Source organism: Sinohyriopsis cumingii, chromosome 4, assembly GCF_028554795.1.
Source record: "Sinohyriopsis cumingii isolate HCF-2022 chromosome 4, ASM2855479v2, whole genome shotgun sequence".
In the NCBI taxonomy this organism is placed as follows: Eukaryota; Metazoa; Mollusca; class Bivalvia; order Unionida; family Unionidae; genus Sinohyriopsis; species Sinohyriopsis cumingii.
In genome coordinates, this window is record NC_142964.1 from 21,068,153 (window position 1) to 21,085,797 (window position 17,645).

The 17,645-nt window shown below is 37.1% G+C and overlaps 1 protein-coding gene across 2 annotated transcripts in view; it reads right to left on the reverse strand.

Moving 5' to 3' along the window:
• The window catches only part of LOC149800783 (uncharacterized), a 69,445-nt gene that overhangs the window by 34,664 nt on the left and 17,136 nt on the right, over nt 1–17,645 (reverse strand). For both annotated transcript variants that reach the window (XM_089954763.1, XM_089954762.1), the window contains exons 4-8: nt 14,459–16,198; nt 13,729–13,789; nt 12,838–12,956; nt 2,845–2,968; nt 522–637 (exon numbers count right to left, since the gene is read on the reverse strand). In XM_089954763.1, the coding sequence (XP_089810889.1) occupies nt 522–637; nt 2,845–2,968; nt 12,838–12,956; nt 13,729–13,789; nt 14,459–16,198 (2,160 nt within the window). The remainder of the gene's footprint in view (nt 1–521; nt 638–2,844; nt 2,969–12,837; nt 12,957–13,728; nt 13,790–14,458; nt 16,199–17,645) is intronic.

Here is a 17,645-nt window from a genome sequence, read left to right on the forward strand (position 1 = left end):
TGAAATTTGCAACATAAGGGCAAATCTAATCACAAAAACAGGATTCTCATGCTGTGAAACAAAGTAGCTAAACTACAATCCAGAACATCCGGTTTTGTAAAAGTAAAACTAGCTTGACAGCAGATCATTGTTGGAGAGCAAATCAAGGATACAAACAGATAGTTGGGCTATACAGGCAAAGACTGGCTAATAATTTAAGTTTATTTCTAGTGTTCAAAGAAATTCAGTACATGTACATTGAATTTTTAATAGCAAGACAAAATCTGAATAGAAAGGTAATGAGCATGCCTTCTATTAAAAGGATGTAGAAATACAGTTATGTGTCTGCACTTTTTTATAATGACTAAATAATACACAAGCTATTATGCTTTCATGTGACAAGACTGAACTTCACAGGAACAATATCATGCACACAAGGTAACACATTATACTTATCCCTGGCCGACAAAGTTTGTATGGAAAAACCTAAGGAACTAAAACGATAACCAATAATGATGTCACATGTAATAATGAAGCTGTACCTTCATTGTCCTCCACATCTGCTTCATTGCCTTCCAATTTCTTCTTGTTTTCTCTTAATGTCTGGAGTTTGTAACGGTAGTAATGGTTGGCAGGGCTACTTGTGTCATACAGGAACCTATAATAATGAGAAGAAAGTATTTTTTTTTTCTTGGTAGAATGAGAGCAAAATCTAATACATGTATTTAAAAAGAGTTAATCAAATTTGGTCAGACCAATGAAATTCACGATTTCTGCTTTATACCTTTAAGATTATTTAACAAGTTTAAATATCAAAAGTTCTGGTATATAGATTGTGTAAAATGAGTACACTGCAGTGTTTCAAATTCTGCAAGAATATTTTCCTTGATTTTTCAGAGATTTCTGCAAAGGTCCAATAACAAGGTATCCTCAGTGGCATGCATTCTTATGCAGCCATTTTATGATAAACAGTAATAACAAATCAAAGTTTTGTATAACAAATGATCTTGCTTTTTATCCCCTACTGCTTAGGCAAGGGAATATAGAAATGTCCATCCATCCATAAGACTGTTAATCCATCCATGTGCAAACTTGTGAACACTTAAGCTTCTACTTTTATCACAGATTTCAACCAAATCTGCCATGAAGCTTCATCTGAACAAGAACTTGGATCAGTTCTATGATGAGCAGATTTGCCATGTACAGTCTAAGAGTTACTGCCCTTTACTAACTTGGAATAAGTATCCCGATGGCTTGTGAACACTGGCATTCGCACTTGTCAAAAAATCTCATGAAACTCATACTGAAGCTTTATTCGAACAAGAGCTTGGATGAGTTTGATGACATAATTTTGCCCATATCTAAGAGCGTTGAATGACTCAAAATAGTCATCCTGGTTTCTTGTCAACATTCTGGAATTCCAAGGTTGTTTTATGTCAACCAAACCATGTAATGCTTCACCTAAACAAAATCTCAGATGAATTTTGTAAGTAGACTTTTACCATTTCTAACACAGTTAACTGCATTTATCATTTTAGAATGTTTGACCTAAATTGTCAAAAAGCATAAAAGTTTTACAGCTTGTGACTACTAGCATTTACATTTTTTGTTTCATTCCATCAAATCAATATTTAAGTTTTTACTTGGGGAAGATCTGGGATGAATTTTTGAAGATGATCAGATTTTGTCACTAATTTACAGTGTTAAAGCCCCTAAAAGACTAAGAATTTGCATTCCATTAAGACATGAACACTCTAGCATTAACGTTTTTCATTTGATTTGAATCAAACTAGCAGCATAGCTTCAAGCTTCATCAGTCTAAGACGACTTCTATGATGATCAAATTTTGATGATATTTTACAAAGTTATGTTCCTTTAATGGCTTGCACATCACAATGAACACTGTAACACATTTGTTGGTTGTTTAATTTCATCCAAGTCTATTACAATAATCATGTAAACAAAATACAATAACCAAAATGATGCCATTAAATTAACCAATTCAAAACTCAACCTTTTCTTTTTGTCTGCACATTAGGCTCATAGCAGACAGCTATTTATACGAAAGCCATCAACAACAATATGTGCCTCATTCATCAAGCAATTATTTCATTTGTTTTATGTGTTTCACATTTTATTATGACAGGATTCAGGTTGTATGACATTTCTTTGTTGACTATATTTGATAATTTACTTCAAACAGCCTTAATATTGACTTGGTATTGTTTTGTATTGGTACATATATGTACTTGACAAAAAACATTTGATAATGCAACCATATGTACAGCCTGGCCATAAATACAGCATACTTTTGTAGGATCAGAAAAAACTAAATAAGCTGTACAGTGACTTACAAACCTGAAGTGGTGTTTCTTCAAAATCAAATGTTACTCGTCATGGGTACTGTTAACAAACATTTTTTGAAGGTTAAAAAAAAATAAAGTTTAAGCATTATCAGGAAATCCACAGATGTCTGATGCTATTTACTGTGTTGTACAACCAATTCTCGTCAACTCTGACATTTTTCTGGTGATGCCAGAATCAATGTGAAAATCATACACATTTTTAAAACATCCTAGTAAAATGTCCTCTAATCAAAGATCCACAAATATATTTAACTGGAACAAACGATTCCTGTGCCACTGACAGCCATGAGCAGATTCATTTACATGGCTACGATTTTGTAAATGTTCACATGCGGCAAAATAAACAAAGCCATTTATAGGGTAAACACTGCAGCCTTAGTGTTTAAAATCAATCAAATTTCAAGATGAGTTTGATGATGATCAGCAGATTTTACAAAGCCTTGGCCCCTGACTGACTGATAAAGAACCTTGTATTGTCAATATAATGGTATAGACTTACCAATAGGCTGGATTGTCCTGATTTACTTCCATCACTTTCAGTTCCAGTCCAGGTAGACCATCAGCAACACAAGCGGTCAGCCTGTCAATGACATCTCTAAGTTGTGGATCCTCTGGGGGAGAGACTAGAACCAGTCTATCAGTATCTTGCTCTTACACAGAGGCCAAGGGCAGAATGTTCGTGTACACACATTACAGCTACAATACGCCAATAACCAATCCCTTACTAGTACATTTGGGGCTTTCTCCTAACCTAGTTTTACAGTGAGTCCCTTAGTGAGAAACATGTTTTTTTACTTCCTCTTTTATGAAGTAATGACTTCTTTGAAAATATTTACAAGTTTATGAAGGTCAACGATGTTTGCAAAGGCAAAAGACCTCACTTTCCCCAAAGAACTACCCCTCTGCAGCATACAACTTCCTTACAGCAGGGTTAGCAGCCATAAATATTTCAAACAAGAAGTCACTGAAAGAACTGATCCAAAACTTTTTTATATTTCCAATATCCACAATTTCCACATAGTGATGCACTCATCTTTTTTCCAGAATCACCAGTTGTATAATTTGAGCAATTATTTTTAAAATATGGGGACAGAACCAAGATAATTCTGTTGGGAAATGGGTATTTTCATTGCCATTAGAAAAGTCTGAACTGAATCCAGATGTCAGAACTGAAGCAACTACAATGCAGAGTATTTCAAAATGACAAAACCTTCAAATTGTGCAAAGATAAAAATGATATGAGATATCTGATATGCCTTTATTTTCAATTTAATTGAATCCTCTATGAGCACATGAAATTGATTGGTTATTTTGATCTACATATGCTGAGAACTGATCGATGTGAACTATTCCACTACGATGGCATTAGCAATCACAACTGGCAATCATTTTAGTTGGTGATTAAGCTTCCTTAAAAGCAAAATATGGCAACTCAAAATATGGCTTAGTAGCTCATGCTGATATCTACTCATTTTTGCCTCCAAGTCACTGGCATCTGCTAGTGTCAATTTCTTTTAAGGTTGTATAAATTATAAAAAAGAGCTAAATTTCTGAACAAAGGAACAAGCACAAATGCATATTTTAGCAATTAATGAAACTTGTACAAGTCTAAAATGGAAATTTTAGAGAAATAGGGCAATAAAAAAACAGAAATCCACAGTTTACAAGTGTTCTGCAGAACCTGGTGTCTCGCATGCAACCATATGCTTGTCAGTACTCCTGTATCTGACTTTAATAAACTCTCACAACAAACTGAAACATTAATGACCCTAAAGCAAACTTTAATATTGCTGACCATAATGCAAAATTGAATACTGTTAACCATAATGCAACCTGTAACACTTTTTGACCACAATACAAAGTCTAACATTGCTGACCATAATACAAACTTGAACATTGTTGACCATGATGAATACTTTGACTGCTGACCATGATGTAAATCGTAACAATATGTTGACCATAATGCAAACTTTAATACTGCTGACCAAAATTAAATTTTTCTGCATCAGTGTATGAGACAAGCAAGAGACAACTCCATGCACAGCAGGAAATAAAATTTAGATCTACAGTCACATTATCTCAAAGATTCAGCTGAATACAGCAACAGATTTTGAAGAAATAACTTTCAAAAAATGCAAGACTTTACATTGATGAACACTTTTTGCATAAGCAGGCAAGACAGGATAACATGTAAACATTAAATCAATTATTATACAGGCAAGACAGGATAACATATAAACATTAAATCAATTATTATATTATACTTTAGTTTTAGTTTAATGCAGAGACAAATGTCAAAGAGAGCTGAGAAGTTTTTCACAATGATGAACCAAGCGTTCTGTTTAAGTAGTTAACACAAGCAAAACAGTAATATTACCCAATAAGTTTCAGTTCAATGTGGGCACTGATGTGAAACCATTTTTTCCAAGCAAAATGTTTCTTTTTTCAAATACGTTACCCAATCCTAATATCCTAGGAGAACTACCACTACCTAGCAAATCCAGCCCTTCCAGATACTACTTTTAGCTAAAGGGAAGTAAAAGTTGTCTGTGAACCTATGTAGCAGTCAGGCAGAGTGATCTCCTCTTAGGTATCATACTTGGGGGGCAAAATCTAAGAACGAGACAGTTACTACTGAAGTGGAAGGCATGCTTTCTATGGATGTAACTGCGGGGAGGCTGGGAGGGCGTATGTGTATTAAGATTGTGTAAGTATTCTTGAAGAAACATATTTTACTAGGAAAAATTAATTTCTTCTTCAAATATGTTACCCAATCACAATGCCTTAGATGAATAGGTTAGAGGTGGAGGTAGGTACATCCCCTTACCCCAGCGATAGCATCTCTGGTCCCCTAATGTATGTGAGACAGCTTCTAGGTAACCCGACTGGATGGTCTTGTAGGAATGGTGTGCCAGAGATGCCCTTGAAAGTAGTTCAAGTATGTCTTGTTCAGCCAGTTAAGAACCAAGAGGCATAAAGCGAACATTTTTGGCCATGTATACTCAAAGTTGGAGTGTTGGTCGGCAAGTCCCTCTTTTGTCCAATATTCTCTCTTCCGTGATGAGAAAAGATGTCTGTGACTGTGAAACAGTAACCTTTTATCATACTTGGTGGAAACTTTCTATCTAAGAAGAGCCAGAAGCTAGCTATTTGCGATATAGATGCCTTGAGAGGTATGATGCATTTGTTTGTGCACCACTGGGTGAAAAGCCATCTGCCTTTGTATGCTTTTAGACTGGAAGGCCTACTGCTAAAGCGATTCTCTGCATGACTGGTTGTGAGAATTGTTTATTTCTGAGGGCCTGTTTCATACAATCCACATGTGCAGGTTCTGTAGCTCTGAGTAGGAACTGAATAAGTGCTGTTGTGGTTGGTTGAGTAGATGAAAGAAAATGTGAGTAATCGGAGGAGTTCACATTGTGAGATTGATGAGGTCACTGATCCACGACTTCTCCCATCTGTATGGTGCAATCAGCATGGTTCTCATGCTTTTCTAAAGATAAATTTCCAGGTCATTTCCAGGAAGAAATTAATTTTTTCAAAGTTCACATATGACCATTACTGAACGGAATTAAAGAACATTTTAGATTATAAAACATGCATTTTCTAAATCTAAAGATGGTTCTCTTTCAAGACTCTCCTAAACATTTAAGCCAGAAAAGATGATCATGTAAAAAACCACAAAATGTATCACACAAAGCAAGTTTGATTATATTCCTATAAAATGGCATGTAAAGTCATTTCAATGTTCAAAATAAAACTTCTAACTATATTTTGCTGGCCTGCATTATGTTGCTAAGTGGGAACAACATAATGAACATAAATTAGTTTTGTTTCCTTTCAAACCTTGAATTCAAAAGAATTTTATAACAATATATATTTGCATCTTATAGAAAGTAACATTTCCTATTACAGTATAAAAAAAAACAATAAATGCAAATAATTAGAATTTTGCCTTGTAACGAGACGAGCTTAACCCTGAATTTATCTGTGTCAATAAAATCCCAAAGAAGATTTTTCAAACAACCTAATCTCCTTAAGATGATCTGGTTAAAAAATCCATCAATTAAAAAACATTTTCAAAAGGGTTTATTTAAATTTTGACAAAAGACCATCAAAATTATATAATGTTGTATAAACAAGGACTGAATTTTCTGTACAATCAACTTGTCTTCTTGTAATTTGTTAAACCAATCCCCAAACTTGTATTGATACAGAGGCTGGAATCGTTTTTTAATATATAATGCAATGGACAACAATTTCTCATTTCAGCTGAGATTCAACAATTTGGACTACAAATTTGGTTTAAAATGGACAGCAGTCCGTTTTCTAATCTGGGTTTCCTCCGAATATTCCCACCCCATTTTTCATATTTGGACATTTAGGTTGGGGTGTGGGGTTGTTGCAATAGCAGAAAATTTGGAATTTGCTGCCACCGTGCGTTAGCGACAAATGTTAATCGCTTACCAGCGGGCCTAGAAAATTTAAACTTATGTTATATCGACTTATACCTGCATTAAATCAATAGGAAAATGATTTATTTTCTCAGAAATAGCAAGTATTATAATCATTATGTCTTTAATCCACTGACAGACTAGACAAAACTATGGCATTGATGAAATCTGACCTGGTCTTGCAGTTTGCTTTATTAGCCACTTCACAAATCTCAAACGATGACATCGTAAGTCCATTAGTCACGTGATGTCAACAACAAACTCCATTTTAATGTTGTTGTAGAGAAATTCAATTACCGGTATATTAAATGAAAGTCAGATACTTTTTGTTAAAAAACAACGATCTGGCCAGTCTGATTTATCAAGCAGAGAGCACATGTCAATGTGGTAGTCACATGTTACAACAAAACTCCAGAAGTTGTTCTTGGAATATATAAATATGGAAAATTTTGTGTTCTTTCGTTTTCGTATTTTTATTATAACCAGTATATGACTTTCATTTAAAATTATTTTATTTTTTCTCTACAACATTTGAAAATGTAGGTTAGATTTGTGTACTCATGCAACTAGCAATGCAAATCGCGAGTGCCAGGTAACATTTATTCAACACCGTAGTGTTATCTATCTTTCAGCAGATTACAGACATAACGATTTTAATACTCACAATTTCTGAGAAAATAAGTAATTTTCATATCCATTTGATGCAAGTATCACTCGATCTAACAGCGTTTAAAGTTTGCTAGGCCATCCGGTAAGCGGCTATGCTTTGTCACCACGGTGTTTGCCTCTTGTGATGACCCATACTACACCCTTCAAATATTCTGGTTAGAACTCAATAAATTTAACCCATGATCAGTTTAGTTACGACTCAATTTCATGATTGTTTCAGGTGTCAAGTAGCTGTGGAAAATTCCCAGGCTTTCCTGACTTTCATCAATATTTGCGAAAACGTTTCACGGTTGGGAAAAAAATTATCATTTCTCCCGACTTTTACCCGATAGCGTGGGAACCCTGATTCAGAATAAAAGGCGGCATTCTGATTCTCTTGCTTTTTGTATCACTTGGAATCAGTAGTGTTGGAGGGTAGGTGTATGCATCCAGGCCATTTCCCGTCAATCTATCAACAGGGTGTCGAATGCCCCAGCTTTGTGTCTGGGACTGGAGATATGAAGGTTAGAATTTGGTATTACACCTTCATGCAAACAGGTCCACCACCTGTTGGTCCCAGCAGAATGAAAACCGAGGAGGGATGCAGAGACCGTTCTGTCTGTATTAGTTGATTGTTTCAGGACAAAGATTCTGCTAGTATGTTAGGAGTCCTGAGGTATAGCAAACTTGTATATGGATTTGTTGTTGAAAACACCACTTTAGAAAGTCCCACACCAGGATGCAAAGGTCTAGGGACTAAGTTCCTCCTTCTTGTATGAGATAAGTCACTACTGTTGGACTTGGTTCCTCCTTGTCATTTGAGATAAATGACCACTGCTGTGGACAAAATGAGAACTCTCTTGTCATACATATATTCCTGTCGCCTTAAAAGTCTTTCACAATTGCCATCATCTCCAGAATTTAATGATATGAAGATATCATTCCTGGGGAAAGCATGCACCGCAGGTTTCCCGAAAGGATGGTAAAAGGTGGACTCCCTAGCCTTCCATAATTGCATTAGTGCAGACTGTAATCTCGGGTGGTGTACTAGTACATGTATGCATGCCGTGAGCCAAGTTACGTTGCCCTAATTCTGCATATGGTGCCTCAAATGTGTGCACATGGGAAGAAGATGGTCCTGTGGGCAAACTTTAGGACTCCATTCTGGGAGAAGAATCATTGCAATGGGCGCATAATAAGGCAACCTAAGACAAAGAGGTCTGCTGCTGCATTGAGCAAGGATAGAAAAATGAAAGATTCCAATGTGGATAGAATTCCTTGAAAGCATATGTGCTACCATGATTTGGATTTCTATTCCTGAACCTGAGGCAGACAAAATATGCTGCCATGTATTGAACTCCATGCCTAGGTGAACAAAGTGTTGAGATGGAACTAGGTCGCATTATCCCTTGTTGACGAGAAGTCCAGATTGCGTGAAGACCCAGAGGTTGATGTTGAGACCCAAAGAGAGTACCCTGAATTGGTATACAATATTGTAGGTGATATTTAAGTCCACACTAATAGCGAAGTCTCCATCAAGGATGGCATTCAAAATGTGCTGTGGTATTTCCATTAAGAACCAAGGGGTGTGAATGAATTGATTGAGGGTGCTTCGGTCAACGAGTGGATGCAGAGTTCCATTTGCCTTTGGGACTAAGAAAAGTCTGGAGTGAAATGATAGGACCCTCTCGGTGTTATATCTGCTTTGGCATGCAAGAACTGTGGCTTTTGCTGGGTGGAACCAAGTTAGAGGACAAAGACTGTGCTCTTATCTTGGCATCATGGTGGTCCTTCAGGAAAGTGCAGAGCACTGAGTCACATTCCACCAACTGTAAATTTGAAGCTGCAGTTACAGCACTGACTAAAGTGTTTTGATTGGTCTATTCAGTACTCAGGCCATTCTTGAGACCGACTCCCATGCATGCCCTGAGGTATTCAGAGTGGGAGAAGAAAAGCTATGTTACACCTGTTGGAAGATAGCCATTGACAGGAAAGTCCAACACAGTAGCCACATCAAAGGCCATCTGGTCCATATGTATGGAGTGTGGCCTTGTCATCCCCTAAGCGACAGTATCACTCTCAACTGTTGCGGTTTTCAAATGAAAGACTGGTGTGTTGTAAATGTAGAACCGCTGACAAACTGATGATGAAAACTGGTCAGAATGTCTGTAACTCTCCCAGACTGCCGAAGTAAATGAAGTTGGACTCTTCTGTTCCAGGTTGATGGAGTGGGAGGAGAGGGACAAAACTCCAGGAGTTAAAGGTACAAAACATCATGAATGGAGGCACGGAATGATTAATCTTCCCGTGCCATGGGATACTTAGGAATAGATGAAAGAACTTGCATGAGGTGAGGCTAAGGTCCCCTGTAATGCTTGAGACATAGCTGGTGAAGACTAACAAGGTCTGTCACTCTCTAAATTCACAGAAAGCCCTGAATTTGAAACCAGACTTTAACAGTTGCCAAGTAAAGAGTCTCTTCTCATGGCAGAATATACTGAAATTGCAAGGTGATATATGTTGAGGCATGGGGAACAACTCGTGGAATTGTGCTAAAAGAGTATCTCGAGGTGGTGTGAGGGTTAGACTGGTCCCTGCACATGTCTGCAAAAGTCGGGTTCGATGTACTGGTAGCTGGGCTGTTAGTGATTGGGCCTGTAATATTGATTTTTTGGCCCTTCACGATCACTAGTATATGGCCTAGGCCGGTCACAACAGAAAACCTACCATCCGAATGGGGAGGATGTCGTTAGGATCATCAGTTTGGGATGGGTTCTTGGATGTGTGATCCATGTAACCTGTCCAAATGTCTGCTGAGTGATAGGGAGCCTGGCTGTTTGTTATCTCTGTCCCTTGCTGTTCAACAATAGGAATCAAGCCGAACCCTGAGGAGGCAATGAAGAGTTGCCAAAAGTGCTGAGTCTTGTGGTGCTGACTTGGGTGCCAGATCTGTTTCAGTGCATGTCAAAGCCTAGCACTTCATGGCTGAAGGGTAAGTTGATTTATCTCCCTTGTCCACCAGAAATTCTCATACTGAGGAAAGATCAGCATGCAGACTGCAGACCTGCCAACCGCAAGTAAGGCAGTTGATATTTTGCTGTAAGTTTGACCAGTTTTCAGTAAGATGTAAAAATATATCATAAACTGCTATTGTAAAGCTCAAAAACATAATTAAAAGTTTGGTATTTGAAACATGCAGAGAAAATAAACATTATGTTCAACTGAAAAGTTTGTAAAGTATGTGTAGACTTTATTTACCACTAGTACAGTTGTGCAAACTCAAGTTCCAAACCCTATGCAGCTCAATGGCTTGTTGCTATCTCTCAACTTGACGTAATTCTTATCTTTTTCCATTTCACATGACGACAGCAATTATATCTCCTGCCATGAGTCATACTCAAATTGGCACTTGATGTTCAGTGAATGTAACTGTGTCCCTTCCAGCTTTTGTTCACAAGAATCTGAATACTCCTTTTTATTCTTTGATGTTGATTAGGAAAACTTTACAAGAGGCTTATTAACCCTTTTCTTCTGAAACATGCATCTGCTTTTATGCAGTAAGTTTGTATTTTAAGGGTAATTTTCATAAGACTTATAGCAAAATAGTAAGGGTTGGCAGGTCTGAGACTGCTGACATCTTTGTCCTGAGCGGTGTGTTTCTGTGCTTTGCCCATAATTCTAATCTGTAAGACAAATAGAGCAAAACATATAAAACTGTAGCCCTGCACCTGTCTTTTAGAACACAATGTCCAAGCAGAGCTAAATCTTGAAAAGGTGACCATAAGACTGATAACAGACAGTCTAATAAAGCAACGGGGCATACAGATAAAATATAATGATGATACTAATTATAAGGAGGAGACGTATAAACATGTGGGCAGCACATGTGATATTTGAGTGTGGGTGCGGAGCTATACCAAATGATAGTTACCTGGAAAAAAGTGATAGCAGATGATCTCAATTACAATGCTACCTGTAGGGAAAGTCAAGGATGACAAGTACAGCTTGAATCACTGAAGCATGGTGTTCCAAGGCTAAGGATGCTGTGGTAAAGGAAACTCACTTGTATGTACCAGAAATAACCAAATTATGCATATATAAGGAGTTTCTTAAGGACATAAAGACCAGCACACATATAAATATTGTAGTCCAAACCTATCTTGTTAAGTTGCATAGGCTACTTGTGCAAGTGACTAAGTGCTCTTTAAATATGATGGAATGCTTATACAGATAAAACATGACTCAAGTGTCACCTATAGAAACATGCATGAGCATGATGCGACTGAGTAAACAGAGTACAGAAAACTGACCTGTACTTGTCTGAGCAGAACAAAAGCATTATAGAAATGAACTCAAGCATCTACATTACATACAAAACCTTCACATAAAATGAAACTGAGCCACTGTTATAAAGTAGGTTAAATTAAGATATTTTAGCCTGAACTGAATCTGAAGATTCTGAGGCTCCACTGTGCAATGTGTGACGATGAATAAGTGTTAGCAAATTTTAAAGGCAAAACTTTTTCAGTATAGGAAGATAAAAAGTTGGAAATATGGATGGAGTATACTTTCCTTATAAGTGAAAAACTCCTCCAACTTGCATGTAGATTCTGGATTTTGCGATGTCTCTCGTAATGTGAGCATGCTTCTTTGGCACAAGCGGAAGTAGTAACTGACACGTTCTTAGGCTTTGCTGCCTCCCCCATTATATACCTAAGGAGAGATCACTGCCTGACTGCCACATATTTTGGCAGACATCTTTTAGCTCCCTTTAGCTAAAAGTAGTATCTGGAAGGGCTGGATTTGTGAGGTAGTAGTAGTTCTCCTAAGTTATTTTGATTGGGTAATGTATTTATAGAAGGAGTTGCGACTTTTGAAAACTAATGCAAAACTATAACACTGATCATGATGATGCAACAAACTTTCTGCTTGAGCCATTCAGACAGGAAAGACTAGCACATGATGGCATAACCTTTTCACTTATAATGATATGAAAATCTTTCACTTGAATGTAGTAACTGATGTAGATAATATGTGACTTTTGAGACATTTAAAATCGAAATTATACCACTGTTCATGCCACCAGCATAGGAAAAGTGACTACTATATCTCAATATGCTTATACAACAATGGTCACCGACTATACTTTAATAGGAACCAGTTCAAAACAGGAAAGTGCAGCTCATATTTGTAGATTTAAAATACTTTGTGCTCTATAATGTTTCTGCTTACATTTTTTTTAAATTGTCACTGTCAGCCTCAAGACTTATCTTTTAATTTTGGTAACATAATCAATCATGCCTAACAGAGAAAAAAATTTAGAGACCGATGGTTTCCTCATTCATCAAAAATTTAGCTTCAGTTATTGTTTGAAGTTTTAGAAATCTTACCTGGTTTCATTGAGCTGACTTCAATTTTGGATTCTTCAATATCGAAAGCATCATTCAGGCTTTCCCTCTTTATCTTGGACTCTACAATATGACTCTGCTTTTTCAACCCCATAGTGAACCTGAAATTTGACAATAAGAACTGGTGGATCAGTGTGTGAATTTATTTACTTTTGATAACATCACTTTTCATGCCTTTACAACAACAAAATTACAAGTGTTGTTTTTACTTAAAGAAGTAATGCAAACCCAGCTGGGTTAAGTGCATAGGCTGGGAAAGCATCCATCCACAATATATATATATATATATACGAGTCAGATTCTCCATCCATTAGATAGTTGCACCATAAACACATCTTGTATACTTCAACCACAACCAACCCATCCCATTCCTGTGAGAGTTACTTACCAATTTTACACAACCATGTCATAACCATGAGGCAAAAACAATACAAAAATGAATCCCAGTATAACCTTCTTTTGTGGGATGGTCATTACACAAACTGAAGACAAAGCTAATTTCTGCACAAATGATCTCTCACCTGAAAGTTGCCCATCAAACAATAAAAAGCTGCCAATCAGCAAGACTGGTTGAAAATCAAAGTAAATATTAAATTGGTTGTCAGAAAGTACTTATCATTAAAGAATACATGTCAGGACTTTAAACAACTAAAACATTCTTATTTTACCTACATTTTTGAGGTCCTGGGTACAGTCACTAATTCTGACACATACAAATGTTCAGGTCAGTGGTTAGTGGTTTTTGGGGTACAGCTGAGTATTGGAAAAAGTCTAGGGATCATACTTTCCCTCCTCCATCAGAAGTCCCCTATTCAATCAATGAACACGATATTACAGAATGAAATTAAGATGAATATTTTAATCTTAACCTACCCTGATGAATTAGAGCCAGCACTTTTGACACCATCTTTCACGTCTTCAGGCAATTCCTTCACTGCAAAATAGATTAAATGTGGACATAATATTGAGAGGCTGGATAAATGCATATAAACCTGACAGGCTGATGCTACTTCAAACACACTGTACAACAATTGTTTTATGTTACTGACTGACTTTTACTTATTAAAAGGACTTTAAACTTACATGCAATGACTGTTAAAACCTACTGATGAAAAACACTAGAGGAACTGTGGGTGAAGTACTTACTCATTAACTCTATATGTATATATCAAGGGCATTCAGTATGCATACTTTATGATGCATTGGCATCTAATTATGATACAGAAACAAGCCAAGTTTCATGAAACAACTATCTCCAACTAGCACACAATTTAAAAAAAAAAGGGGGAAATAACTTTATCCTATTCAACAAAGCTCACTTTTGTCTGTGATACCTCACCTAGTGATGATGCATGCTTTTGAATTTTCCTTGCAAATAATCGTATCCTTACTAAAGCTGAACTTTTTCTGCAATAAGAGACAATGTTTAATTATGCTGGACAGGCAAAACTATGTTTAATTTTGTCTACCATGTAACTTTATGAAAGAGATGGATTTAAAAAGATTGATACAATTTCAGCACAAAATAAAATTGAAGAAAGGTGTTTTAAAATAGTTGGATATTCATGCTGTGCTTTCAACAAAAATATTAACATTCAATTACCTGGTGACTCCCCATCAGTGGGCATTGCTGGATCATATTCAGCTTCCTCCTGTTCTTTTTTTATTGACATAGGTATATATTCACCCATAATGACTGGCTTTTGTGGCTCTTTCTTGATAGGAACATGGCCATATTCATCCATTGCCAATGACCCATATTCCCCAATACCACCAGAACTGGTCATGGAAACAGTTGGGCCATACTCTCCCATTTGCTGGTTCTCTTGTTTCACAGAAATCAGACCATAGTCTCCAAAGTGCTGTGGTTCCTGCTTTATTGGGAATGGGGGACACACAAGTGGTTGACTGGAGTGTAAAGCCTGAGGGGGCATCAAACTTGCATGGGGTGGAGTCTCCATTCTTGAGGTAGTCATCGTTACTACCATTAGTGGTTGGGGATTAGACTGAGGGGGATGGGGTACAGCAGCATGCATGATGGTGTGTCGAAAGATTGGAGGGACACAAGATTGTGATGCTATAGAATGAGGTGGAAGTGAAGTACTTATTGGAGTGGGGGCAAAAGATGTGGGAGCATTCGGAGGAAGGAGCACTGGTGGCTGAGAGGAATTTGGAGTGGTATATACTACTTGCTGCTGCAGAGATTGAACAGACTGTGGAAGAGAGACAAAATGTGAGGTATGAGGTGGGTGGATTTCAGGCATCATTTGGATAGGAGGAGCTGGAGTGCCATGTGTTGGGGGAAGACCTGGTGGGGGCTGAGGGTTCATTAAGGGCTGTGAAGCTGTAGGGACTGGCTGACCTGGTGCAATTTGTGGCATAGTCTGCACAACCATTGGTAATGAGATTGGTGGGTAGCCTGGAGGGGGCCCTGGTGGTGGTGGGGGTGGTGTTGGCTGTTGTGGCTGTAGCTGATGATGCAGAATATGGGATGGTGCTGCTTGTGGCATTAGCTGTGGTGCTACTGAATGTTGGGGAAGTGGTGCAACAGTCACAGTTGGTTGGGAAGGTACAGATATAGTGTAATGTACAGTCATCTGTGGTGGTGCAATACTGACAGCTACTGGTGTGGAAGGGAGAGACACCAGCTGAGGAGGCAGCACTTGCTGTTGTTGGTCATGAGGAGATGGTTGATGGTGAACTATAAGAGGAGCTGAGACTGCCACTTGGGAAGTAGATAGTGTACCAGAAATGACTGGAACACCTGTCTGCAGTAGAGTGGGAGGGGCCCCTGTTGCTGAGGTCTTCAAACCACTCAACATGACTGGCTGACCAGGTGGTGCCTCTAGCATGGTATCTATAACAGTCCGAGGTACCATTGGCAGTTGGTCCATTGTTACTGGAGAATCAAGGGAATGATGAACTTGGCTTCCAGAATGTTGGATTCCTAGCATATCAGATGGCTGATGCGGTGACAGGCTCCTTGGCATGAATAGTGATGACTGCCCTGATTTTTGCCTCAGTTCAAGATAGGGTGGTTGGGATTCAAATCCAAGACCTCGTCTCTCTTCCTCTTCAAAGTATCGAGTGCATTTCCTACTGCCATATTGCTGTCCTCTTTCTCCAGATGGTTCTCTGTATCTCTCCTCCTCTTTTTTTCTGAATTCATTCCTTCTGAAATCATCCTTGATTGTATCTGTTGTCTCCTCTTTCCTCTCTTCCTTCTTGAATGTCTTTGGTTTCTCCTCCTTTACAATCTTGTTATACTTGTCAGGTGTTTCTTCTTTAGATTTTTCTTTTGAAGTTTCTGCTTTGTCCTCAGACTCTGCCTTGCTATTTTGTGCTGGAAAGGAAAAGATGCATGATTTTTACACTTGAAGCATTGTATATTCAAAGTTCATTCCTGACTAAATACCTATCAGTTTGGAGGAATATGAAATGGGGAAAAAATGCATTTGGGCAAAATCTGTTTGAAGTTGATACAGTAAAATCCTGCATTAGCATGAATTAAAATATAACACAATTGTGGCATTGCTACTGAAAATTTGTATATTTGTTCTTGAAAAAATTAATATTTTTCAAAGTATGAAACTAATATGTAAAAAGTTTCTTTTGGGGAATGGGTCATATATGAATTTGGTTTGTAGCATGGGTCCCAAGATCTTAAAATCATTTAACCAAATTCTTGAAGAAGTGCAAACTTTTGTGCCAAAACAAACAAGAATTTGATTTTATTATTTGGCAAGATGTGATGCAATTTTGAAGAAAAAATTGTTTTATGACTGCATCTTTCTTGATATGAATAAAGATGTTCACAGTTTCTATTTGTAAATTATCACTTCAAAATATGTTAGTAGTCAATCACTGCCCTTTCATTATAGCTTAGTTTTGAAAGAAGTCAGGTTCTCTCTATTCTAACTATTGCTCCTGCAGTGAAATGGAGAATGCAAAACACTTTCTTCTATACCGTTCCAAATATTCAAATCATAGAGATAAAATCCTACACACATTCCCTTCTGCTCTTACAACTGAAACATTATTTGGTAACCCTATGATGACTGTAGAAATTAACACACAAACATTTTTAACTGTACAAAATTATATCAGTATGACCAACAGATTTAATTAATTGACTGAAATGACAACCTTCTGAATCGTAATTAATTAGTTCTTATCAATTGTTACTCTTTGTATGTAAGTTTAGGTACATTTTCTGAATAAATATTTGTACTGGCATCAAGATCAGTGATGTTTTAATTTTTTGTTACTGTTTGGGGAGACAGTGCTAATACGCTTATGCTTCCCCAAAATCACATGTTTGTAATTGCATTTGACATTTTTCAAATAATTATGGTTTAAGCTAAAGAAGTCAGGTCATTAAAATGTTAATAAGTGTTAATCTTATTATTATTGAGCTATGAACAATAAAGCCAGAAAGTCTTCTTTTCTCCAATGCATACTGTGTACAAATATTTGCTCAAAGGAATAAAAAAGATTCTCATCTGAAGTTATAAATCAATTAATTTTCATAACTGGTAATCATCAAAATTAATCTCACAACTAAAGATTGTTTAAATTATGGGGTAATGATTTATTAAATAAGAAAAACAGAAGACAAAAAAGAGAAAGCTGCCAACATGTGTTTTTCTTGTAGTAGTATGAACCAGTAGATAAAAAGAAGTTTGGTCTCTACATGAAAGATAAATGTAAAACATTTATTACAGCAAAATCACATTCATACCTGGTTTATGTGAAACAATATCGCATAAGTTCCAACATTTAACCTATGC